The sequence below is a fragment of the Anastrepha ludens genome, chromosome 4 (genome assembly GCF_028408465.1).
Source record: "Anastrepha ludens isolate Willacy chromosome 4, idAnaLude1.1, whole genome shotgun sequence".
NCBI lineage: Eukaryota > Metazoa > Arthropoda > Insecta > Diptera > Tephritidae > Anastrepha > Anastrepha ludens.
Genome location: NC_071500.1, coordinates 65,909,944 through 65,932,646, shown reverse-complemented (window position 1 = coordinate 65,932,646; position 22,703 = coordinate 65,909,944). Strand labels below are relative to the sequence as shown.

General features: G+C 38.8%; 1 protein-coding gene across 1 annotated transcript in view; it reads left to right on the top strand.

Annotated features, from left to right (window-relative positions):
• Positions 1–22,703, top strand: part of LOC128859631 (protein alan shepard-like) — a 181,930-nt gene that overhangs the window by 94,989 nt on the left and 64,238 nt on the right. Inside the window, exon 2 of the mRNA XM_054096587.1 lies at positions 1,627–1,923. Within this exon, the coding sequence (XP_053952562.1) occupies positions 1,627–1,923 (297 nt within the window). The remainder of the gene's footprint in view (positions 1–1,626; positions 1,924–22,703) is intronic.

Below are 22,703 nucleotides of genomic sequence, written 5' to 3'. Positions count from 1 at the left end.
AAACTCCAATCTGTTTCTCGCTCCATCTCCGCTCGATTATCCATTCGGTTACTTTCAGAATAGCAAAAATTTCTGTTTGGAAAACAGTTGCCATTTCCCCCATAGCATAGTGATACTTATTACTATCGTTTCAGTACCATCCGGCTCCAGACCCTATTTCATTCTTGGACCCATCGGTAAAGAAAATATCCGTTAAACCTCCCTGAATGCATTCTGGACTGTTTCATTGCTCACGCAGTGGGAATCTGATATCGAATTTCCTTCCATATGAAACTGTAGGTATCAGGTCGTCTTTAGGTGCCAAAAACAGTGGATACTGCACAGATAGCAATTTAAAGATGTCTCTGTATCCCGAAGTACCGTCTTCATGCCAGAAACCATATTTATGGAGTCTACACATTGCTTTTATTGCTTCCTGTTGTATCTTAAGATCCAAGGGGAGCAAATCAAGCGTAGCATTTAGGACATCACCAGAGGTTGTACTCATGGCACCCGTGATGCATAAACATACATTTCTTTGCAGCCTGTATAGTTCCCGGATTGTGGACAAGACCACAGAGGCGTAAGTGATGATTGGTCTGATAAGTGCTGTGTATATTCATAGGACCACAGCAGGTTTCAGACCCCAGGTTTTATCAAAGGCTCTGCGGCATTGCTGAAAAATCCTTAATGCGAGATTCACCTTCAGTGAAACGTGTGTCTCCCAAGTCAACTTCTTATCCAAGATTACTCCTAGAAAGACCAAGTGTCACACCTTTCAGTGTTGGAAGACTGAGTCCATCAAATTAAACAAGCCTATGGTTGTTTTGTTCGGGTTAACGGAAAGACCTTGTCTCATGCACCAGTCATCGATTTTGTCCAGAATCCTCTGCACTTTCGTGCAAAGCCTCCTTAAGGATTTATCCGATGTTAGCGCACAGACATCGTCCGCATATGCTTGGACGTGAAAACCGAGTTCCTGCATCTGCGCTAGCAGAGAGTCTACGACCAAGCACCACAGCAGCGGAGAAAGAATACCCCTTTAGGGACGTCCTTGCTTGGCCTTGACGGTGATTTGTTCGTCACTGTTCTCACCAGCGGTTAACAGCCTTTCAGAGAGTAAGGAATATATCCATTTTACAATGGTTTGATTAACTCCGTGTCGTTCGGCAGAAGAACATATTGAGCCGAAAGTGGCAATATCAAAAGCCCCCCTTGGCTATTAGTTCGAGACTTATAAGTTCGATCTTGAATTCGCAGATATCACATATCCGAAAGATGAAAAGAGCTAGTTCTCAGAAAGGAATTTTCCTCTATAGTCAAAGTCTTCAAATTCTGCTGCTGAAAGTAGCCTCAAACTGCAGAGAGTGAAAAAACAGCTAACAGCATACCAAAATGCATTAAGGCAGTTTGCCCATTATTTTATTAACAATCTATTTTATAAATTTAATTTATAACTGAATTTTTTACATTTAAAACATTTTGCCTAGTCAAGACGTTTACATTGCCACCAAATTTTGTATATTCGCTTTAATTCATATTTGTTCTCAAAAAATGATAGCATTTGAACCATTGTATTCGCAGCTGCTACTCTTTTTCATTTCTAACGAAATTATAAATGTTTCTTTTTATTTCATCTAATTACAGGGAAGCTCTTCCACAGTACCACCACCGCGTACCGCCTTTCCTGGTGCACCACCACCAACTTCTGCGGTTGCTTTAAAAGGGGCCCCAAGGCCAGCTATGACTAGTCCAGCAGCAGCAGGCGGCTTAGCAGGTGCTCCGTATCGCGGTGCCAGTTGGACTCCACAAGGTTACGCTCCAGCTGCCGCTGCAGCGGCTGCAGTTGCCGCCCAACAAGCATACAGATATACAGCTCCATTGCCGCAACCAGCTTACGCGGCCTATACACCACATACAGCTACAACACCAGCAACAACTACGGTGAGTGAATAAATACTATTAGGTTAAAGCGAATTCAATACAGAGGGTGGCGTCTTCCCAAAACAGTTACTTTATATTTCGCGATTTTGACAAGTCTGACGTCGGTCGCCTAAATAATACAAAACAACCGAACAAAACAAACAAAAGGAGGAGAAATGATATGTTTCTGAAAATTCGGTGAACGGCTTGGTAATATTGTGAATTCTAGCATTTAAACTAAGCAAACTAATGAAATCTAAGTGGCGCGTGAATTGTATAACACGTTGAGCGCGGTCCTGGAGACCTTCGTTACACTTTTCGTGAATCCGACAGTATTAAAATAAGTCAAATATACTTTGAAGGAGGGCAGGAAAGTGATCGCTGATATAAAATTTTCCAATAACAGGTGTTATCTATCGCTATCGAGAGATAATTAATTTATGACCGGAATTGGATGGTATTGATCGGGACAATGTTTATTTTCAACAAAACGGCGCTACGTGCCACACAAGCAACGTGCTACTTGTTCTATCAGGATTAAACCAAAAAATAAAAAATTTATGCGCAGTTTAATGGCCCATTAAAGTTTAGTATGATGCTGAAAATCTCGTTTGATTTATATTTTTCATTTATTTTCTCTAAAACAGATTAAGAATTTTGAAACTTCGTTGCAAACTATGTGAAAGTTAATTACTTGGTAACGGCAAACCCTACTAAGACTGCTATCATCCTCTTCATCAGAAGGAGGAAGCTTGATGGACTCGCTCTGCCTGAGCTAAAAGAGGTCACAATCCAGCTATCCAAAGAAATCATATATCTTGGAGTAAACTCCTCGATAGTAAACTCCTTTGGAAGTATTACGTTGAAACAAAGACATCCAAAGCACTGACAGCCTTCTGGCAGTGCAAGCGGGTTTTTGGGAAAACGTGGGTTCTTCCTCCAAGCAAGATCCTATAGATCTACATGGCTATGATAAGGCCTATTGTCACCTATGCAGCAGTGGTCTGGATGAGTAGAATCTCTTTCGTGGGAGTCAGGGGGGGCCAGAGCTTTTCCGACTACTTCACGTCCGGCATTGGATGCTCTTGTTAGCCACCACTTGATGTGTTCATCCAAGGAGTGGTCTAGAAGGTCATCTGCAGGCTGAAACGCAAAGGGAATTGGTACGGCCCCTGTCGGGTATTGTACAACAGAGTAGGCATGGGTTTCGATCCAACGTTCCTCGCCATGCCCCTTGACTCCATGCCATACAGGGTCGTACTTGACAGTGTGGTGCTGCCCGGGGCTCAATTGTGGTAGTAGTTGAGTACTGTAAATCTAGGTTAAACTATGTCGACAGACATAATATCCTGATGAGATGGCATAATAATAAATGAACAAAGCTTACTATTTATTATTATTTTATTATTTAGAAAATACGATTCCTGTTGACCTCGTTTCTGGCGTGCTCGATATTCTCCTTCAATACATGGCACCACACAAAAAGTCTAACGGCGCCAAATTACAGTTCCGAAGTAGTCAAACGGCTAATAACACAATCACTGAACTTGTGGCGCAAAATATCGAATATCGATTGTGCCACGGGCTGTATGACTTCGCACGCCATTTTGCTGAAACAAGAGATAGGTCTTGTGTAAGTATTAAATTTACGCCTACAAAAATCGTTTATCATGCCTCTGTAGTCATCAACGTTGACTGACCAGCAGTACTTTTAAAGAAAAATGGACTAGCGATGCCGCCACTTCCAAATATGCAACAAACTTTAACTCACTGAAGAAGCATTGGCTTTTCGACAATCACAAACGGGTTTTCCGAGTCGCAGATATGGCAGTTCCGCTCTCTAACAGAGCCGCCGGAATGTAAATGGGCTTCGTCAGAAAAGACGATTTGTTTTTCAGTAGCTGCTCTATTTTAAGCTGCTCCGAGGCCTAAACTGAAAAGCGATAACAAAGCGGATGCTCGTGTACCGTCAATTGCTGAGTCAATTGGACCAATTAAGTGCAATCAGGCTGATGCGGAAAATATTGATTTGTTGTCGATGCTCGAGGACTGAATCTTCTACACTTTCGACTACGGACGTCACATTTCAGGGATCGTGAGTGTTGTCCATTAGCATGTCGCTCTTAGGAGCTTCTTGCATAAACCTGCACACGGCAAACTCGGAGGAGGCCTCATTTCGGCCAAAACTTCTTTTCAATAAATGCACTTTTGGCCTACACAACGTTGACTTTGGAATTAAATTTGCAAGTCTAAAGTTCAAACGCATAGTAAATCATAACGTTCCTCGGAGACAATGATACTGACGTTCTGTCCAGATTTCCAGCGAGGAAGAGCTGGAACTGTCAGAATGGCATATGGTAAAAAATACCACTATTTGGGGCACTCTTTACGAACATGGGATGTGTGGCTATTTATGTATGCACATTTACTAATATCGCCATAACTATATACCTCTTTATACCTACAGTGGCTCAATAAAGCACTCGGGCATACATAGCATGCAGCTTCAAATTAAAAATTTTTGTAAGAAATGCGAGTTAAATATTTTTATTTTTATATTTTTCTATGGGCTATTAAAAAAGGATTTTAAAAATAGTAATAATAATTTCCAAATCCATTGCGTCCTTGTAATAAAAAATTTATTATGCAGCATTCGCAAAATTGGTGTCAAAAAAATAGACGGGCATCTGGCATTATTGCGATTGTTTGGCACTTTGAAACGGGAAGTCCCACAATTAATTTGTTCTCGGTAGAACAGTGCAAAGAAAGATGCAAATGTAATAAATTAAAATAAAATTTTAGTCGTGTTTTGTTGAATAAAAGTCAAAATTATAAATATGGGTAGACAGCGTGGACAAAGCTCAATTCAAGGCAGAAATTTAATTATTAGTCATCATAAAAAGGGCACCTGTTCGGGAAATCGCAGAAATAGTGGATATACCCCATCCGACTATATACGAAGTGATAAACCGGGTGTGTAGGGCAACAAATTAAGAAAAATCCAAATTCAAGCGCTTCTAAGCTGGCAAAGAAGACGCCCAACTCTTTAGTATTAACTGCAACCCAAAAGTATACGTATAGTGATGCGAAAGAATAATTATGATGGAAGAGTTGGACGAAAAAAACCTTTCATCAACGAGATTAACCGACACAAGAGAATAAAATTTGCAAGGCGTCATGGGGATAAGGATTTCGAGCTCTGGAAGCACGCTTTATTTGTAGACGAAAGCAAGATTAACATATTTAGGTCAGACGGACAAGGAGAAGACCTGCGGAAGAGTTGCTAGAAAAAAACTTACGTATGCGGTTGTATGTTTGCTGCTGGTACTGGAAATTTGTACTTCATTAACGGCAATATAGACCACAAACAATAGCTAATAATTATGAAAGAGAATTTGGTCCAAAGTGCTGAAAATTTGGGAATTAAGGACCATTTCCAGTACTATCAAGAAACGATCCCAAGCATAAGGCAATTGATGTCCATCTACGGCTTATGTGCAACTGCCCAAAAGTACTACAGACATCAATGCAATTGAACATCTGTGGGCTCATTGGAAAAACCAACTGAAAAAGCAGTTATGAGAAACAAGAAAGACCTAGAAGATGCTATTGAAGAAGAGTGGGGGAAAAAAGATCCTTTAACATGCAAGAAGTTGGTCGATACCATGCCAAGAAGGCTGAATGCTGTAAGAAAATATAAAGCCTTGCCGACTAAATATAAATTATTATTTTTTCTTAAATATTATTTGCCTAACTCAACTTTATATAAATGTCCGAGTTCTTTGTTGTCGTGTTTTTTGCTAAGTTATTATATTTGTAATTTCTATGTAAGAATGAGTTCAAGTTTGTTTGCTGATTTGCATTTTAAAATTTATATTGTTTTTACTTCAAAACCCTGTCAATTGGGTGTACGAGATCTTTCGACGGACGCATGAGTTTTTTTTTAAATCAAAGAAAAACACAATTATCTCTCAAATGCCCGTCCTGAGCCTGTATGGCGTATTGTGCCTGTTTTGCAGCATTTTCCATAGTTTTATTTAACATTTCGGCTGGAATAGCGGCTATTTCCTCACGGAGGTTGTTCTTGGGCTCTTCTATGGTTTTTGGCTTATTAATATAAACATTTGATTTTAAATATCCCCACAAGAAGAAGTCAGGTGGCGTTAAATCGGGCCCAGCCAAAATCGCCATTTTTCGACATCAAACGAAGAGGAAACAATTTCTTCAAAAAATCGATTGTGGTGCGAGCTGTGTGTGGTGGAGCGCCGTCTTGTTGAAACCAGAACTGCCTCATACGCTTTCGACGAATAATTGGCATCACAAAAGTAGTGGTTATCAGATCGCGATAACGCTCCTAATTGACGGTAACAGCTTGACAGCTTGATCTTCATTTTCGAAGAAAAACGGCCCAATAATCGTTTTCGCACTAACGCCGCACCAAAAAGGGACTTTTCGTCGTAAAGAGGTACCTCTTGAATTTCGTGAGGATTTTCAGTGGCGTAAATACAGCAATTTTGCTTGTTTACCGTCCCATTCAATAAAAAATGAGCCTCATCGGACATGATGATTTTGTTCTTCTTCTTCTTTTGTTAAATGTAAATTTCAACAATTTGGGAGCGTTTGTGTGGCGTGTACTGTTCCATGGTAAAAATCTCTGTCAAAAGATACAGGGTTGCCATATGGGTCCGTCGAATATGGGAAACCCTGTATATGTACATACAAGGTTGAATGCTTATTTCAAAACAATTAAACTCTTTTAAAATAATCTGTGTGATTTTGAGTCTTAATGGACAAACTTTTTTTTAATTTTGAATTGCATTCGCTCTAGTAAAATTTGTTATTACTTAAGTTGCACAAACTCATAAAAGATATTATTAAAATTGTCTGCACTTTGTTGCTTGCAAACTGCATACATACATATTTATGTTCTTTATGAATCGTGCATAATTTTAATAATATTTTTTATATATTTAATCTTTATTAAAAAAGTAAATATTTAATACTTTCGTTCCGCTATTCTGTTTACATCAATTTTTTTTATATGTGTTTTTACATATACATTCATACTCCTGTACTTACTTACTGGCCCTTGTGTGGCATTTTCGGTTCTGCATAAATATTAAAAATCATTTGAGCGAAAAAATCCATGTGCTGCCAAAACAACAAATAAAAATAAACGAATTTCGGTTTTTCGAAGTTATAAATACGCTGTTTGTTGCCATCATGGCAGCGCAAGCTGACGTCCACCAAAACAAGTCATTGCAGGATGTGCAATATAAATATTAAAAAAGTTTTTAACACACCCACGCACACATAAATATAAAGCAAAGCACAGCAAAGCAATTTCTCAAGCTCAGCACCACCGCCAGCATCGTAATTGCGGGCAGCGCAAGCGCAAAGAATTCTTAAGTTTTAATAATATATTTTTATAACAACATCAAGACGCACACCACAAATTGAAGGAGTAGCGTGGCCGAACATCCACCAAAGGTTGTAAGCGTCAGATGTATACGTATAAGCGTCAGATATACAGTTCATCGGGGATTTCGTAGGGAATATGAAAGAAATTCGTCCATATGAAAGCATTTTTCAGACGGATGAAGGGCCAAATTGCAACAAAAAAAAAGGTAATAACAGTTTATTTGTTTAGGACCTACAAATTACACATCTACATTGAGTTGCAATTGTAATGGGACAAGGGGTATCCGCCTTAATATCAAACACTGTTACAAAGCTTCTAATAATAATTATATTTTTTTCAAGAAGTACATATAACACAACCCTAAGAATATTTACATTTACTAAAAAAATCGAATTACATAAGAAAATACAAGATTTTAGAGTCAAAGTTGTAAGTACGTGATAAACTAGTGAGAATTGTAAAACTGTGAAAGATCTAACCTATTTGTAGTAGCACATTTCAACAGTGGTTATTCAACATTAACAAATATTAAGGCGTCGTGGTGGTCTAGGGCTCGAAAGTTTAGGGTATTTTCAGAAAATTTTTTTTCAATAAAAAATGAAAAAATATATTTAAAATTTTTGCTTAACTTCTTGATCATACAAAAATAATAACAAAATGTTTTGACGTGATGACGTCTTATAATTCCATGTAGCCGGCTGCATGCAAAATATCCGTCGTTCTATTGCTCATGCGTCGTTACCTTACTTGAACTGCAAGCGAGAGCGCGGAACGAACGACAAAGAGGCACAATCGGCCCCCCGTGTGGCAACGTTCGACATCTGGCTCTCGCCTACTTGAGTGAGCACATATATATATATGCGCGTATGTATATAAATTCACATATTTGTATTTGCATATGCCTTCTTCCTGTGTGCATGGCAATGAACCATTTCTCTGTTGAGAATAGGAGATGATAGAAAAAGTAGGAAATGAAAGGGGATGTTTCGAGTGTAAATATGTGGATATCATATTTCATCTGCCACCCCTAGATCTCTTTTGCAAGTACCCTGTTCCGCTTTCCTGGATGCGTTGTCGCCAATCTCTAAATGAGATGGCCAAACAATATCGTATATTCTTATGCTGGGTTCCAGGCCACAGAGATATACCCGGAAATTGTTGGGCTGACCTACTTGCAAGAGAAGGTACCCGTATGCCAGACATAATTAATTTTATGGAGGTACCTACCTCAACTTGTATGCTTCCCATTAAGGACGCACTAATCAGTTCTGCAAATCGAAGATGAATTAGCGCTAACACCTATGAAATTGCTAGGCAAACATGGCCAAGGCTAAATCTACGTCTGTTCATACATAAAAACGAGTTTAATAAAACACTGAATAAACCAAAACAAAACTATTAAATGCAGTCGAGTATATATTGGCATCAGTAATTTTTCTACGCAGTATTACTTCGTGCGATATCTTTTAAAAGACTGCTTTTGCTTTGCGAGGCACGACTGTATTTTACATGCATAATGGCACCTTGCTCTCCGTTGAATTTCACATCGTGGATTGCGACACATCTTACAGTTCCATCTAAATAATCATCGTAGCAATCAACTCTTATGATGCCTGGAACGCTGTGTGGGCGATATTTGCTTTCGTGAGAGCCCTCGAGCAACTCGAATGGTGCTATGATTAAAACTCCTACTAAAGGCTTATCGCCATTGCTTAACGTTTGTAAAAGTTACGTCACCTTCAGTAAATCTGTATTAAATTTTGCGTTGAAAATGGATTGAATGTTGCATCATCGCACAGAGTCATCATTATCCGTGAATTTTTCAGCAAGAAACGAAAATGGCTACCTGAAATTTTTTTCTTCTGAGTTCACTTTCTTTTGAGTTCACTACGGGGAACGTATTTTATGATGGATATACCGAAAATAGAGTTCCAGAAATGTTTGCAGAGCTGGGTCAAACGCTGGCATAAGTGCGTTGCAGTTGATGGGGCGTACTTTGAAGGGGATAATAGCACTTTTGAGGAATAAACTTGCATTTGGTCATTATATTTACATTTTCAAGATTCGTCTGAAATTTGCAAACGCGCCATCCGGTATGCAGATTTATCATTTAACCAATCTGCCCTTGACAGCTGCTACCCGTTCATCGTAGAGAGTCTCGCTGGACCTAAATTTTGAGTTAATATTGCGAATATTACATTTTACCTTAAAAGGTCTCTTCTTTCTATTTTGTTAATTTTTCTTGAATTCAGTATTTCTTAGCTTTGCATAAACTCTTAGAACAACTTGTTCAGATTTCAAGAACCCCAATTATACTTACGATTGCTTATGGCCTCATTATTCAAGCAATTTAATCATTTTGTTTTACTAAAGTCATCATTCATCCTTACTGTATTCAAATGGAATCCAAAAAATTGGTTAAATTTGCTGAATCTAACGCATATTCAGTTAGGGTGATACCAGAAGCAACGGGCGTATGCCAAAAAATAAGCCTAAAAAAACTGAAGAACCTGCAAATTTAATTCAAAAGTGAAGTGGTGAAACTCAAACCCGAACTCAAATTAAAGATAACTAAACTGAATTATTAATTTATGTATGTAAATAAATGCAGAAATAATCTATCGCCACTTTAAATAAACGCTGTACTTAAAATTACTCCCGGCTAGCATGTAAGTATGTATGCCCGCTTGAATATGTAGACATATCTGGCTCTGAACAAAACAAATTTGAGCAAAAATTAAATCAACTAGCCGTTCGCATAACTACAGCAAATGAATATAAATTAGGAATAATTAATCTTGAGCTTTCGTGACTATATTAGAGGGAAGCGTGAAAAGAGGGGGTGGCAAAGTGATGAAGTTAATTTGTGTTAAAAGAACCAGGCACCCGCATTAGGTATTCCTAACCTCAAAATGATGGCGAAAACTACCACCGGCCTAGGGGTAGCATCAGTAGCCGCTCAAGGCTTGTATGTATGTATGTAGTACATTTTTATTGCCTTCTTCTTTTGTGTAAACTTGAAGCTAATGGCAAGTTCGTGGAGAGAAGTCGTCACTACTCCATGTACGCCATTGTAAAGGGTGGTTAAGTGTCGAGGGCCGGTGTTGATTTTGAATAAATACAATTTTTTTAGGAAATTATTGTCATTTCTCTTTATTATGATAATATTGGTATGGCTCAATTACGTATGGAGCAAAATATCGGCCAAATGGCCGCCACGGCCTCGGCGGAACACCTCCATCCGATGGTCCAAATTTCCAATGACGCTGAGGCATAATTGAGGTTATATGCCGTTGATGTGCCGAATTATCTCATCCTTTAGCTCTTGAATTTTTGCTGGCTTATCCACGTATACCTTTTCTTTCAAATAACCCCAAAGAAAAAAGTCCAACGGTGTCAAATCACATGACCTTGGCGGCGAATTGGCATCGCCGCGACGTGAGATTATTCGGCCATGAAATTTTTCGCGCAAAAGAGCCATTGTTTCGATAGCTGTGTTACAAGTGGCACCGTCCTGTTGAAACCATATATCGTCCACATCCATATCTTCCAGTTCGGGCCATAAAAAGTTCGTTATCATGTCACGATAGCGAACACTATTCACAGTAACTGCCTGACCGGCCTCATTTTGGAAAAAAATACGGAAAAAAATGCCGCCGGTCCATAAATCGCACCAAACTCTCTCTCTCACTCTTTCTGGGTGCATTAATTTTTCGGCAATCACTCTTGGATTATCATTCGCCCAAATGCGGCAATTCTGCTTATTGACGAATCCACTGAGGTGAAAATGTGGATCATCACTGAAGATGATTTTCTTCGACAATTGGTCATTCACTGTTGGGTAAGACTCCGTCAGAAAATATGAGATTTGCAAGTGGTCTTTCGATTTCTTGGAAACTTTGGGAAATATTAGTTCTAGGTAAGATACATTCGAGCCTAAAAGGATTTTGAAAAATTTTCAAAATTGAGTCATCTACGCTATGTTGAAAATCGGAACCGTGTTTTTTTCAAAAATCAATATTTCTTGAACCGTTGGATGGATTTCAATGCAATTTACAGACAATATAGAAACAAATAAGTAGTTTAAATTAGTATTATGTTAAAAAAAAATTTCGAAATTTTGACCAAAAAAAAGTCTAAAAAATTTTTTGAATCAATTTTTAGTTGATTTGGCCAGTTTTTTAGATTTTCTGTTATACACGTAACGATTCCTTATGATTTAACCTTTATTTTGAAAAAAAAAATTTTATGGTGTCTATAATAGTTCTCGAGATATTGCGATTTTAGTGGAAGCGCGCACGCACGGTTTAGGTAACAGGTGTGCAATGCGCGCTGCGTTATGTGTTCCTGTATAAAGTGACTGGAGCAGACTGCTGCAGGTCTGTGCGCGTTTTTCTACTCCCGCGCTGCGTAACCGCGAACTTCACGGTGCGCGCTTCCACTAAAATCGCAATATCTCGAGAACTATTATAGACACCATAAAATTTTTTTTTTCAAAATAAAGGTTAAATCATAAGGAATCGGAAGCTGTGTAATGAATAAATGTATTGTGTGAATAAATGAAGGTTCTATTTATTTTCGTTTTTTGTTTACAAGGACTCGAAACATTTACTCGAAAACGTGGTATTATTTTCTGTGAATAAACAATTTCTGTGAACAACATTCGTAAATAGAGTGGTAGAAGCGTGTTTTTAAGAGTAGTGGAAGTGTGTATGCTTTTTTTCAATTCTGCCTATGTCGCGCATAAGTCTATCCTGCTAAGGTGTAGACCTTTCTAACTGCATAGCCGGTTTTAGCTCACGCGCACACTGTCACCAATTCTTGCTGGCTCACTAACATAGACCAGTGCCTTGAAGTAATATTAAAGATACATTACAAACCGATTTCCAAATTCAAAAATCCCTTTAATCGTTTCGATCCCAACTTTTTTCCTGTGGAACGAAATTTTTTTTTTTAATTTTAATCCTTTTGTATTTGAGTCGTCACGCCCCACGGTTTGAGCGCTGCCGAAAGCTGCTTGTGAGCAACTTTTCGAACAACTTTTAATGGTTTTTATTCATTTTGAAAAATTAGGTACATATGTTAAGACAAAAAACAAATTGTATTGTTATTACAGCAGAGGTGGACTTTGCATTTAAGGCATTTGGACATTGGGGTTCCTGTCTTGCACAATCTGCAACGTCCCTTTTTTCTAAAGGCTACCCAATGTTCCATTTTATCGTAACGCTGTGAGACTGAAGGATTCGGTTGGAACCTGTACTTTTTCGACTGTTGGGAAGACACGCTGCTTGATGGGGAGCACAGCGATACTATCGAACTAACTCTTTCATCATTCGATGGTCGGCCTTTCCTTTTTGAAGGAAAGTGAAGAAAAAATTTCAATGAATAAAGGATTTACTACATACATGGTTATCAAGCAAACTGTGCCCCCACACTTTAATACAGACATTTTTCAAAATAATAGGTTTTAATTAAATTCCAAAAAAATAAAAAAAAAACTTAATTATTAATATCCGCAACACTTTAATTAAAAGCAATACTTGTTTTTGTTGGTAAAAGAGTACAGAACGAAATAAACTGATGCAAAAAACAAAAAAACACAACAAAATCAACACTTGTGTTCTGATTGATAATAAATTAATTATAAATGAATCACCCTATCGGAAGATTTATGATTTTTGCAAATGACATCGTACACCAATCGAATTTGACACTGGTGCAGTAGACAGCTGCAATATTCAAACACACAAGCAGTGGAGTGTGTAAAAGTCACAAGAAAAAGTTCGATCACTCAAAATCCTTTTTTGTTTTTATATCGTAAAAAAGTTACTAAAAAATCGATTCGCATGATTAATTTTGCGCCACCCGATCCTATATGTATAATAATGAAAATATGTAGCTGGTACTTACGCCCTTTGTTGGGTGTTTAGGCGAGCTCCGCCGTTTATTTGTGATGTGTATCTATCTTGGTGTTTTTTTTTCTTTGTTTTTTTTTTTTTTGGGTGTTATGCCGCCTCCGAACGGCAGATGGTTTTGGATGAGTAACTTTTTTATGCCAGAAATACAGTCGTAGGTTTGCCATTGCCTATTGAGGGGCGACCGCTATTAGAAAACAAATTTTTCTGTCATTTGGTGTTTCATGTCCGAGGTTTCCAGCCTGAGCATTACCGAATGATATACACGCACCAACCCAGTCGCTTAAGGCAGCCTGATTATAAGTGATTTTAAATATTAAAAGTGTAAATTAAATAATTTGGAACATAAACGTTTTATAACAGTAAATAAAAATGTTACCACCGTAGTATTGTTCTTTTTTTTATTGAAGTGAAAGCTTCTTTAGAATCGTTGGGAGTGATTTGAGACTCGATGAAACGAAAAAACGACACTAAAAAGAGACATACATATAGATCTTATAGTATATAGCCTGCGAGAGAATGAGATAGAACACAGTTATACAGCGTTCCCTATTCTCCGTCTCCTCTTTGTGCGGTGCTTCGTAGCCTCCCCACTCTTGGCTACGAAGCGTTATATGTTGATATACGTATATGTGTGTGGCTGCGTACTGCTGAGCCACGCTAGTATAGTGAGTATTGTAGTATGTAAACTACACTGCCTATTACTTGCTTTGGTGTTTAGTTCAAGCGTCACACGTATGTATGTTTGTATGTAAGCTAGTACGTATGTGTGCGCGCCTGTGTATTAGGGAGCCACGGTGAGCGAGAAGGCATTATGTATACCTATACTACACTACCTAATACTTGTTTAGACCAAGCGTCCTACGAATGTTTGTGTGTATGTTAGTACGTCTGTGTAATATACGCGTTACGACGCTCATAATAGCAACCGCGTGTGCTGTATTGCGTCCGTATTTTTATATTCGTAAATATTTTCATTTTTAAATATTTAGCGCAATTATGCCGAAAAATAATGCAGAAAAGTGTCGTGAATATCGACAGAAAAAAACAAAGATATGTTGACAACATCGGAACCAAAGTATTTGTGTCATATTTTAGCTATCATAAGCCACTCGTATCGTTTGTTGAAATTGAAAACATTGAGGATGAATAATAATAAAATGAAGAAAATAAAATATGAACTTTATAGCAATATTATAATGAACCTATAATTATCCCGCTCCTAATGCTGCTTTCGTCTCATTCTCTCTCAGTTTGTTTTACGGAAGGTTTCACTTCTATCGCATCTAACCGTTAGACTGGTATTTTTTTTGTTTTTTTTTATTAATTAACATCCACTGCTGTGGATCTGGGTGTTTCCCACAAATAGCAGTAGACGCTTCACTCGAAAACCTTTCAGTGATGATTCATACTAATAATGCCGTTGATTACTTAATCTGCTCACTACTGCGAAATGCTCCTTCATTCTCAGGGCGTCATCACGCAAACCTGCACTTACATTAACCAAATAATTTTTATATAAGAATATTTTCATATCTCTTCCAACCAGCTAAGCGCTTCTGTCGAAGTTATAACAAAATGGCCAAAAAATATATTTTCGACACAAATATTCACACAAACGGATTACTGAATATTTATTTATTGTCAAGACTGTGGCGGTTTGATAAGTCACTATTGCTAAGCGACACAACAAAGAGTATTTACGTGGCCAACGACAAGTAGTCACAAATGATTAGACTTTTCGACCGCAAACGTCATCACTTCAACAAAGTGTCGTACACCTCTACCTCAATGTGTTTAAGCAAAAAAGAAAATGAAATGCAGAAAATGGACAGAACATAAAAGTTATTGATAGCATAGAAAAATTATTTCAGCAAGCAGCCAGTCAGCCTGGTATTAGCTACACCTCACATGCCATATATTTCATATGAAATACAAGAAAATCTGTATGTACCTATACATTTATATTTTATCCACCCACATGCATATGCAAGATATTCAATAGAGAAAGCGAGAATATTTACTTAAACTTGGCTAGTAGAATGCCCTCTTCGAGAATGTATTTACAGCACTTTCCTAATATAAGAGCATTATTGTTATCAGCTTACCATCGCCATTACCACACCTCTTCACAATTTTGTGTCTCTACTTATTGCTTGTTGACGCCGTCACTGCTGCTGTTTTCTGATAATAATTTTTACCGCTTCTCAGCTAAGGTTTGGCAATAAGTTATTTAAGATATGACCGCTTGGCTTGGTACCAAGTGTTTCGAAATGGTAAAATTAAATTAGTAAACATAAATAATTGGAGCATCAACATAGCAACTTACCAACACTTGAACCTCGTATATTTTCCTGTTTACATTAAAGCTTTCAAGGCTGTATTAAATTGAGTACATAAGTATACAGAGGAATGTATGCATGTACACACAAAAAAGCATAAAGTTTAGTATGAGGAATTTGAATCTGCGGCTCTGAGACCAGATGGTCTCCACAAATAGTGGAGAGACGTAAAACATTCAATGGAAGCGTGCTATAAGCGTATTCACGGCGGCATTTTCACCGAAAGTCAAGTCCCAAACATGCTTTGTGCCGGGCAAAATTAATGTAAAAATCTATGTATAAGTAGATGGAGGGGGGCTGCGAAGAAGACAAAAAAGTTCGATAATTCTCTACAAAATGAGTTGCTAAAGTGGTCTGCCCAAAGCCGACCAAATGCCTTCTATTAAAAGAAAGATATACTCATTCAAGCTATATAGCGGTCTTGAACGGTTTTCTAATCTTATTAGAAATTTAGTAATCGAAATTGGATGTTAGTGGTAAAGATAATACTAGGCGTGTTTTTAAAGTAAGTACCGTTTTGAAATTACGCCGTTTAGCGCATGCGCGTCGTGCAGCTACATCTGTTGCGAAGCCACAGACGCCATTACGGAACCTTTGCGTGATTTTAAAATGCCTCCACCTATTGAAAATCCGGCCGACGGGGAGTGCGTGCTGTAATACGGTTTCTCTGTGCTCAAGCCTTTAAATCAGTTGACATTCATCACCAAATCAGTGAAGTGTATGGTGAAAACAGTATGAGTGATGGAATGGTGCGGAAATGGGTTATGGTCCTTAAAGATGGCCGCATAAACATTCATTATGAGGAACGAAGTGGGAGACCTTCAGTCATTACCGATGAACTGATTCAAAAAGTAGACTGTAAAGTGCTTCTTTTGGCTGGGAACAATTGGGCCACCCTCCATACAGTCCCAATCTAGCGCCGAGCGACTACCATTTGTTTATGCACTTGAAGAGGCATCTGGCGGGGCAGCGCCATTCCGATGATGACAAAGTGAAATCGACTGTGAAGCAGTGGTTGTCTAATCAGGCGGCAATCTTCTTTGACGATGGCATACAAAAGCTGGTCCCAAGATATGATAAATGCCTCAATAGTAATGAGAATTATGTAGAAACGTAGAGTAAAGTATTGCCTTTCAAATGAATAAATTATTTTTGGAAAAAATTTACTTGTTGTTTTTTTATGTCAAAACGGTACTTACTTTAAAAACACGCCTCGTGTATTCCTGTAAAGGACTATTCTAGGATATAAGAAAAAGTTCTGGGGGAAACATTTTCACACCATTCATAAACGATGGGAACTAAATAAAAGTTACATAAAAGTGTTGATTTTATATTAATATATTTTCATGGAATACTTATTATTTTTAAATTCCATTCAGTCTTTAAATCGGTTTAGGTTTAAGCGACCTATCACTTACCCGTTCCTGGGCAACAATATATATTAACTCAGGGCATGTGTAGACTGCCTCTTTCCTGGCTAGTTTATTCACCATTTTGTAATTTTGTAAAGTAATTCTTATGTGTTCTATATTGTTCTGGCTTAAGATATGCAGCTTATCACGACATTCCAGTTGACAATAAGTTGAGGGCCTTGATTGCTGCCTGGCTATGGCTTGGATAGCTATGCTTCTTTTGTTATTTTGATATGCGTGCATCTTTCTATTGTGGAGCTTGAAATATACTTCTGTTCTTGCCTAGTAGTTCCGAGAATATTTTTTTCCGATCCCCAGACACCTGCCCCTGTTTTTTTTCTCGATGTAAGGTCCGCTCGTGTACTATACTGGGAGGTTGAATTAGTTTTAAAGGTTTTTTTCGAAGATTTGGGGCTTTATTGTGGAAAAACGGTACAAAATATTTTATTCCAAGTATTGGCCATCGCTAGCTACAACTTTCGCCCATCTTTCGGGCAATTTCCGGATGCCGTTTCTCCGAAATTCTGGCCGCTGCTTGGCTATCCATGACTCAACCCATATTTTGGTAGCCTCGTACGAGGAGAACCGCTGGTCCGCCAAATCGATACTCATATGCCGGAACAAATGATAATCGGAGGGAGCTATGTCTGGACTATACGGCGGGTGGGGTAACACTTCCCAGCCAAGCGTTCCAAGGTATTTTTTGACTGGTTGAGCAACATGCGGCCGAGCGTTGTCATGTTGCAAAATAACCTTGTAGTGCCTTTTTACCGTTTCCGGCCGTTTTTCTTTCAATGCCCGGCTTATACGCATCAATTGCAGTCGGTAACGATCCCCCGTGATTGTTTCGCCCGGTTGGAGCAGCTCAAAATATACGACGCCGACCTGATCCCACCAAATGCAGAGCATGATTTTCTTGCCGTGAATATTCTGCTTGGCCGTCGACGTTGATGCGTGGCCGGGCAAACCCCATGATTTTTTGCGTTTTGGGTTATCGTAGTGGATCCATTTTTCGTCGCCAGTCACCACCCGATGCAAAAAACCCTTCCGATTTTGTCGCTCGATCAGCAATTCGCACGTAAAAAGTTGCCGTTCGACGTCGCGCAGCTTCAACTCGTACGGGACCCAATGTCCTTGCTTTTGGATCATTCCCATCGCTTTTAGACGCTTGCAAACGGTTGATTTATCAACGCCCAATGATTCAGCAAGCTCTTTTTGGGTTTGGCACGAGTCCTCGTTTACCAATTCCCCCAATTCCGCGTCCTCGAACTTTTTGGGCTGGCCAAGACGCTCCTTGTCTTCGGTGTGAAAATCACCACTTTTGAATCGTCGAAACCAGTACTCACATGTTGAAATCGACGGAGTATGGTCTGGGTAGGCCTCCTGCAGCAATTCACGGGCTTGGGCTGTATTTTTTTTCAAATTGAAGCAGAAAAGCAAAGCTTCCCGCAAATTGCGTTTCGACGGCACGAAAGTTGACATACTCGGAGCACGAAAACACTGCGTTGTTTATACTTCAGCGAAATGACAGATACTGATAAACAAAGCCTAGGGATGAGGCTTTGTCACGAATATAATAGGACTATGAATAAGTTCGTGCGGTTTTTTTTCGAAATTTGAAACTTTATTGACGTAAAATGGTTACAAATTTAATATTCAAAATATTGTCCATCGCTTACTACTACTTTTTCCCATCTTTCTGGCAATTCACGGATTCCCTTTGTGAAAAATTCGGTCGGTTTTGCCGCAATCCACGAATCGATCCATTTTTTGACTTCATCGTAATTACGGAAGTGCTGGTCAGCCAGGCCATGTTGCATCGATCGGAAGAGATAGTAATCGGATGGCGCAAGGTCTGGACTATACGGCGGGTGGGGTAGGACATCCCATTTGAGCGTTTCTAAGTATGTTTTGACCACTTGTGCAACATGTGGCCGAGCATTGTCATGTTGCAAAATAACTTTGTCGTGTCTATCGGCGTATTGCGGCCGTTTTTCTCGCAGTGCTCGGCTCAAACGCATCAATTGTCGTCGGTAGACATCCCCCGTAATCGTTTCATTCGGTTTCAGTAGCTCATAATACACAACACCCAGCTGGTCCCACCAGATACACAGCATAACCTTCAGGCCATGAATATTCTGCGCCGACGTCGATGTTGAAGCATGGCCAGGGTATCCATACGTTGCCCGACGTTTTGGATTGTCGTAATGGACCCACTTTTCATCGCCAGTCACAATTCGATGCAAAAAACCCTTTCTTTTGTGCCGTTGAAGCAGTTGTTCGCATGCCATAAAACGGCGTTCAACGTCTCTTGGCTTCAATTCATACGGCACCCAATGGCCTACCTTTCGGATCATTCCCATGGCTTTTAAACGTTTGGAAATGGTTGATTGATCAACTCCCAAAGTTTTTGCAACCTCTTCTTGCGTTTGAGCCGGATCTTGATCGAGCAATTCCTCCAATTCGGTATCCATGAACTTTGGCGGCGCACCCTCGCGTTCTTCGTCTTCCAAGCCAAAATCACCACTTTTAAAGCGTGCAAACCACTTCTGGCACGTTCGCTCAGATAGAGCATGCTCACCATAAACTTCCACCAAGATACGATGACTTTCGGCTGCTTTTTTCTTCATATTAAAATAATGAAGAAGAATTCCCCGCAAAAACACATTATTTGGCACGAAATTCGACATTTTCAAGTGTGGTAAAAATATTGTTGTTTACGCTTCAAATAAAAAACTTATACTGACGTTTGTGCCTTACGACAGTAGCTCTCCAATGAATGTTTGGAAATGTGGATCGATGGAATAATAATCAAGTTACGCCATCTGTTGTAAAACCGCACGAACTTATAAATAGACCTATTATATTCAGTATTGCCAACGCGATAAAGTGATAAATAGCGCCATCTGTGTGTCACCTTTAAAACTAATTCAACATCCAATATATCTTGCAGATTTTGGATAACCGTGGATTTTTATTGCCCAGTTCACCTGTGAAGCATTTGACAAAACTTGACATCGCAAATCGATACGATGCTAATTCGATGACACTCAGATCTCAGAGGTTTGCCGAGCAAGAATTTTAAACTTCCTGTAATGTTGTGGAACTCCTGAGCCAACAGTAGCTTTGCTTCTTCATAGGATAGCCCGCCTCGTTCTCGATGAAAAACATAGGTGTGACAATGGCCTTGTATTGTGAATTCACCGCAGTAATTTTCGTGTACATCCCCAAGTTTTCCATGGAATCGATTTACTGGTCACGAATACTCTAATGGCTTTTCTGGCCATCTGTTCTGTCTTCCATTATCTTATGAGGATAAGCCCCAGCGAAAAACTTTTTGTGCACATATTTATTTAATCATCTCCAAGCGTTTCTCAATCCGATTAAAATCGCTTATGCCACATGTAAATTTGCGTACGATATAAACAGTTATAGACTCGAAGTGTTTGTTTCAATTTTTTAAAAGCTTTACCAAGTTTAACACAAAATTCAAGCGGATCTCTTCGTTTGAAACTCGTTTTGTGATGACAAATCCAAACATATTTGTTATCAGAAGTGCCACTTTAACTAAAGTTGTTAGTGCCAAGACCGAGATCTCCTTGATCCACTCTGGGTATGGCCCAGAGGCTTTTGGAGATCGGCTCCTTTACAACGAAGAACTTAGAGGATAAGTAAAAGGGGTTCTTCGCATTGTTTTCCCCATCTTTGTGCGGGTTATTCGCGACGAGAACTTCTTTCGCCTATTTTTAAAAGTATTTTTGATCCGGTTTGAGTTCACCTTCTAGAATCGCGCTCTGCCTCTCCCTCTCTCTTATTACAGCTATTACAGCCCGTCTTATTAGACTAGAGTCCGCCTGTTAATTGCTCAGCCCCACGGTTGGATTCAACAGCATAAAGAGGTTGGGATAGATGTGGACATATATGTATATACCAAAAAATTCAGAACAATGAGAAAAGTAGGTTTACCCATAGCTGTCCGTCCGTGTATGTTAATGAAACTCATGTTTCTCTTCGTCTGAGGTAGTTTGGTGTTGAAAATGTTCAAAATAGCCACGCCGACCTTTCATATAATGGCAACTTGCGCAAACGAAAAACGAAAAAAAGCGGCACCTGTATTATAAATAAAGCAAAATTATACACATTTGGTTCTACTGATGAAACCAGAAAACAAAGTAAAACTTAAAACAGCGGGTGGTGTCACGCTTCATGTTTGGGTAAATGCATGGAGCGCGATAACGACTTGAAAAACCTCACCCCAGGTGTGGGTTACGTATTGCTTCTTACCTCATTTATTTGCAACATAAATATTACTATCCGAAAAAGGATTTTTGTATTTCTGTTTCATATTACTTACAACTGCTAGAGTAACATCTACTCGTACAATAATCTTACTGGCATTGAATCACTGACGATGGGATAAAGTAAATTGAATGTGGTACTAAGATCAAGTAGCCTTTCGGCCTTTTCTGTGCAAAGTGTCCGATATGTGAGCCTTGAAGTATTACTTGCTCGAAGTTATAGAGTTTTGGAGAGTTTTTATTACTAGCAATCCTCTTCGCAATTTTCCCACTCATGCATAAATGCACACTTCTACACCCATTTTCTTGACTACATTTTGTATACAATTTTATTCGTATTTAACTGTTAGGGTTACTTTCTTTTCACCACCCCGCCGTAACAACAAACTAACATTACCTTGATATTCTGGTTCATACATTTTTACCGTTTTTTTTTTGTTATTTTTTATTGCCTGCTCAAACATAAAATACTTATTAGGGTCTGTAACTAAGCTTTCGTCACGCTGCACAGTGTTTCGCCTTGTAGATGTTGGGTGAAAAAAGTTTGTAATATATATTTCTATTTTGCGATTGGAATACTAATAATATAAATATATTTTATTGAAATAAAAGAGACGCGGCTGTCTATCTTTGCAGCTGATAGTAATAAATTTTGTTCATCAAAACTTCATTCAAATTGGCGGTAAGGGAAATAAACGGTCAAATCCTTTTGCGAAGAAATAACGCCAAGCATGAGCCTTAACTGAATGCTTAATATTTGTTGAAGTTGTCGATTATCAGGAGTTAACCAGCACCGACGTATGCATCTATACGCCCAAAAGGAAGATTCATCCGTGCATATTCTGTTCTGAATTTGTCTTAGCCCATGCAAGTATTTTTGCAATGCATGATAATGAGATCTTTTTAATCTCATACTTGAAAAAGTGATAAGATAAGCTAGCGTAATCATGGACGGATGGAACTACATTCTTCAAATCGGATACAATGGGATTATCACTTAATGCAGACAAGACGAAGGCAATGCTATCATCACCACAGGGACAAGAAGTGGACAGAGACACGCAGTGCAGAACATCAGCCAAAGTCTTAAGATAGATTCCATTATTTTCGCAATTTTCAGTAATTCAAATATCTCTTATCAAAATCGGCAATATAAGCAACAACCACCCGGATATTGTCACAACAATAAAGCTTAACCGTCTACGAAGGATTGCTCACATTATAAGGGCAGACGAATTACACCCACCAACGAAAATTCTACTGGGTACATGCAGTGGAAATATAGGCAAAGGAAGACTAAAACTCCGATGGTTGAATAGCGTAGATCGGGGCGCTGAGCTATTTGGTTTGTGTAGTTGTAGAACTAAAATGAGAGATAAATCGAACTGGACAAAATTTTTATGGGTAGCCAA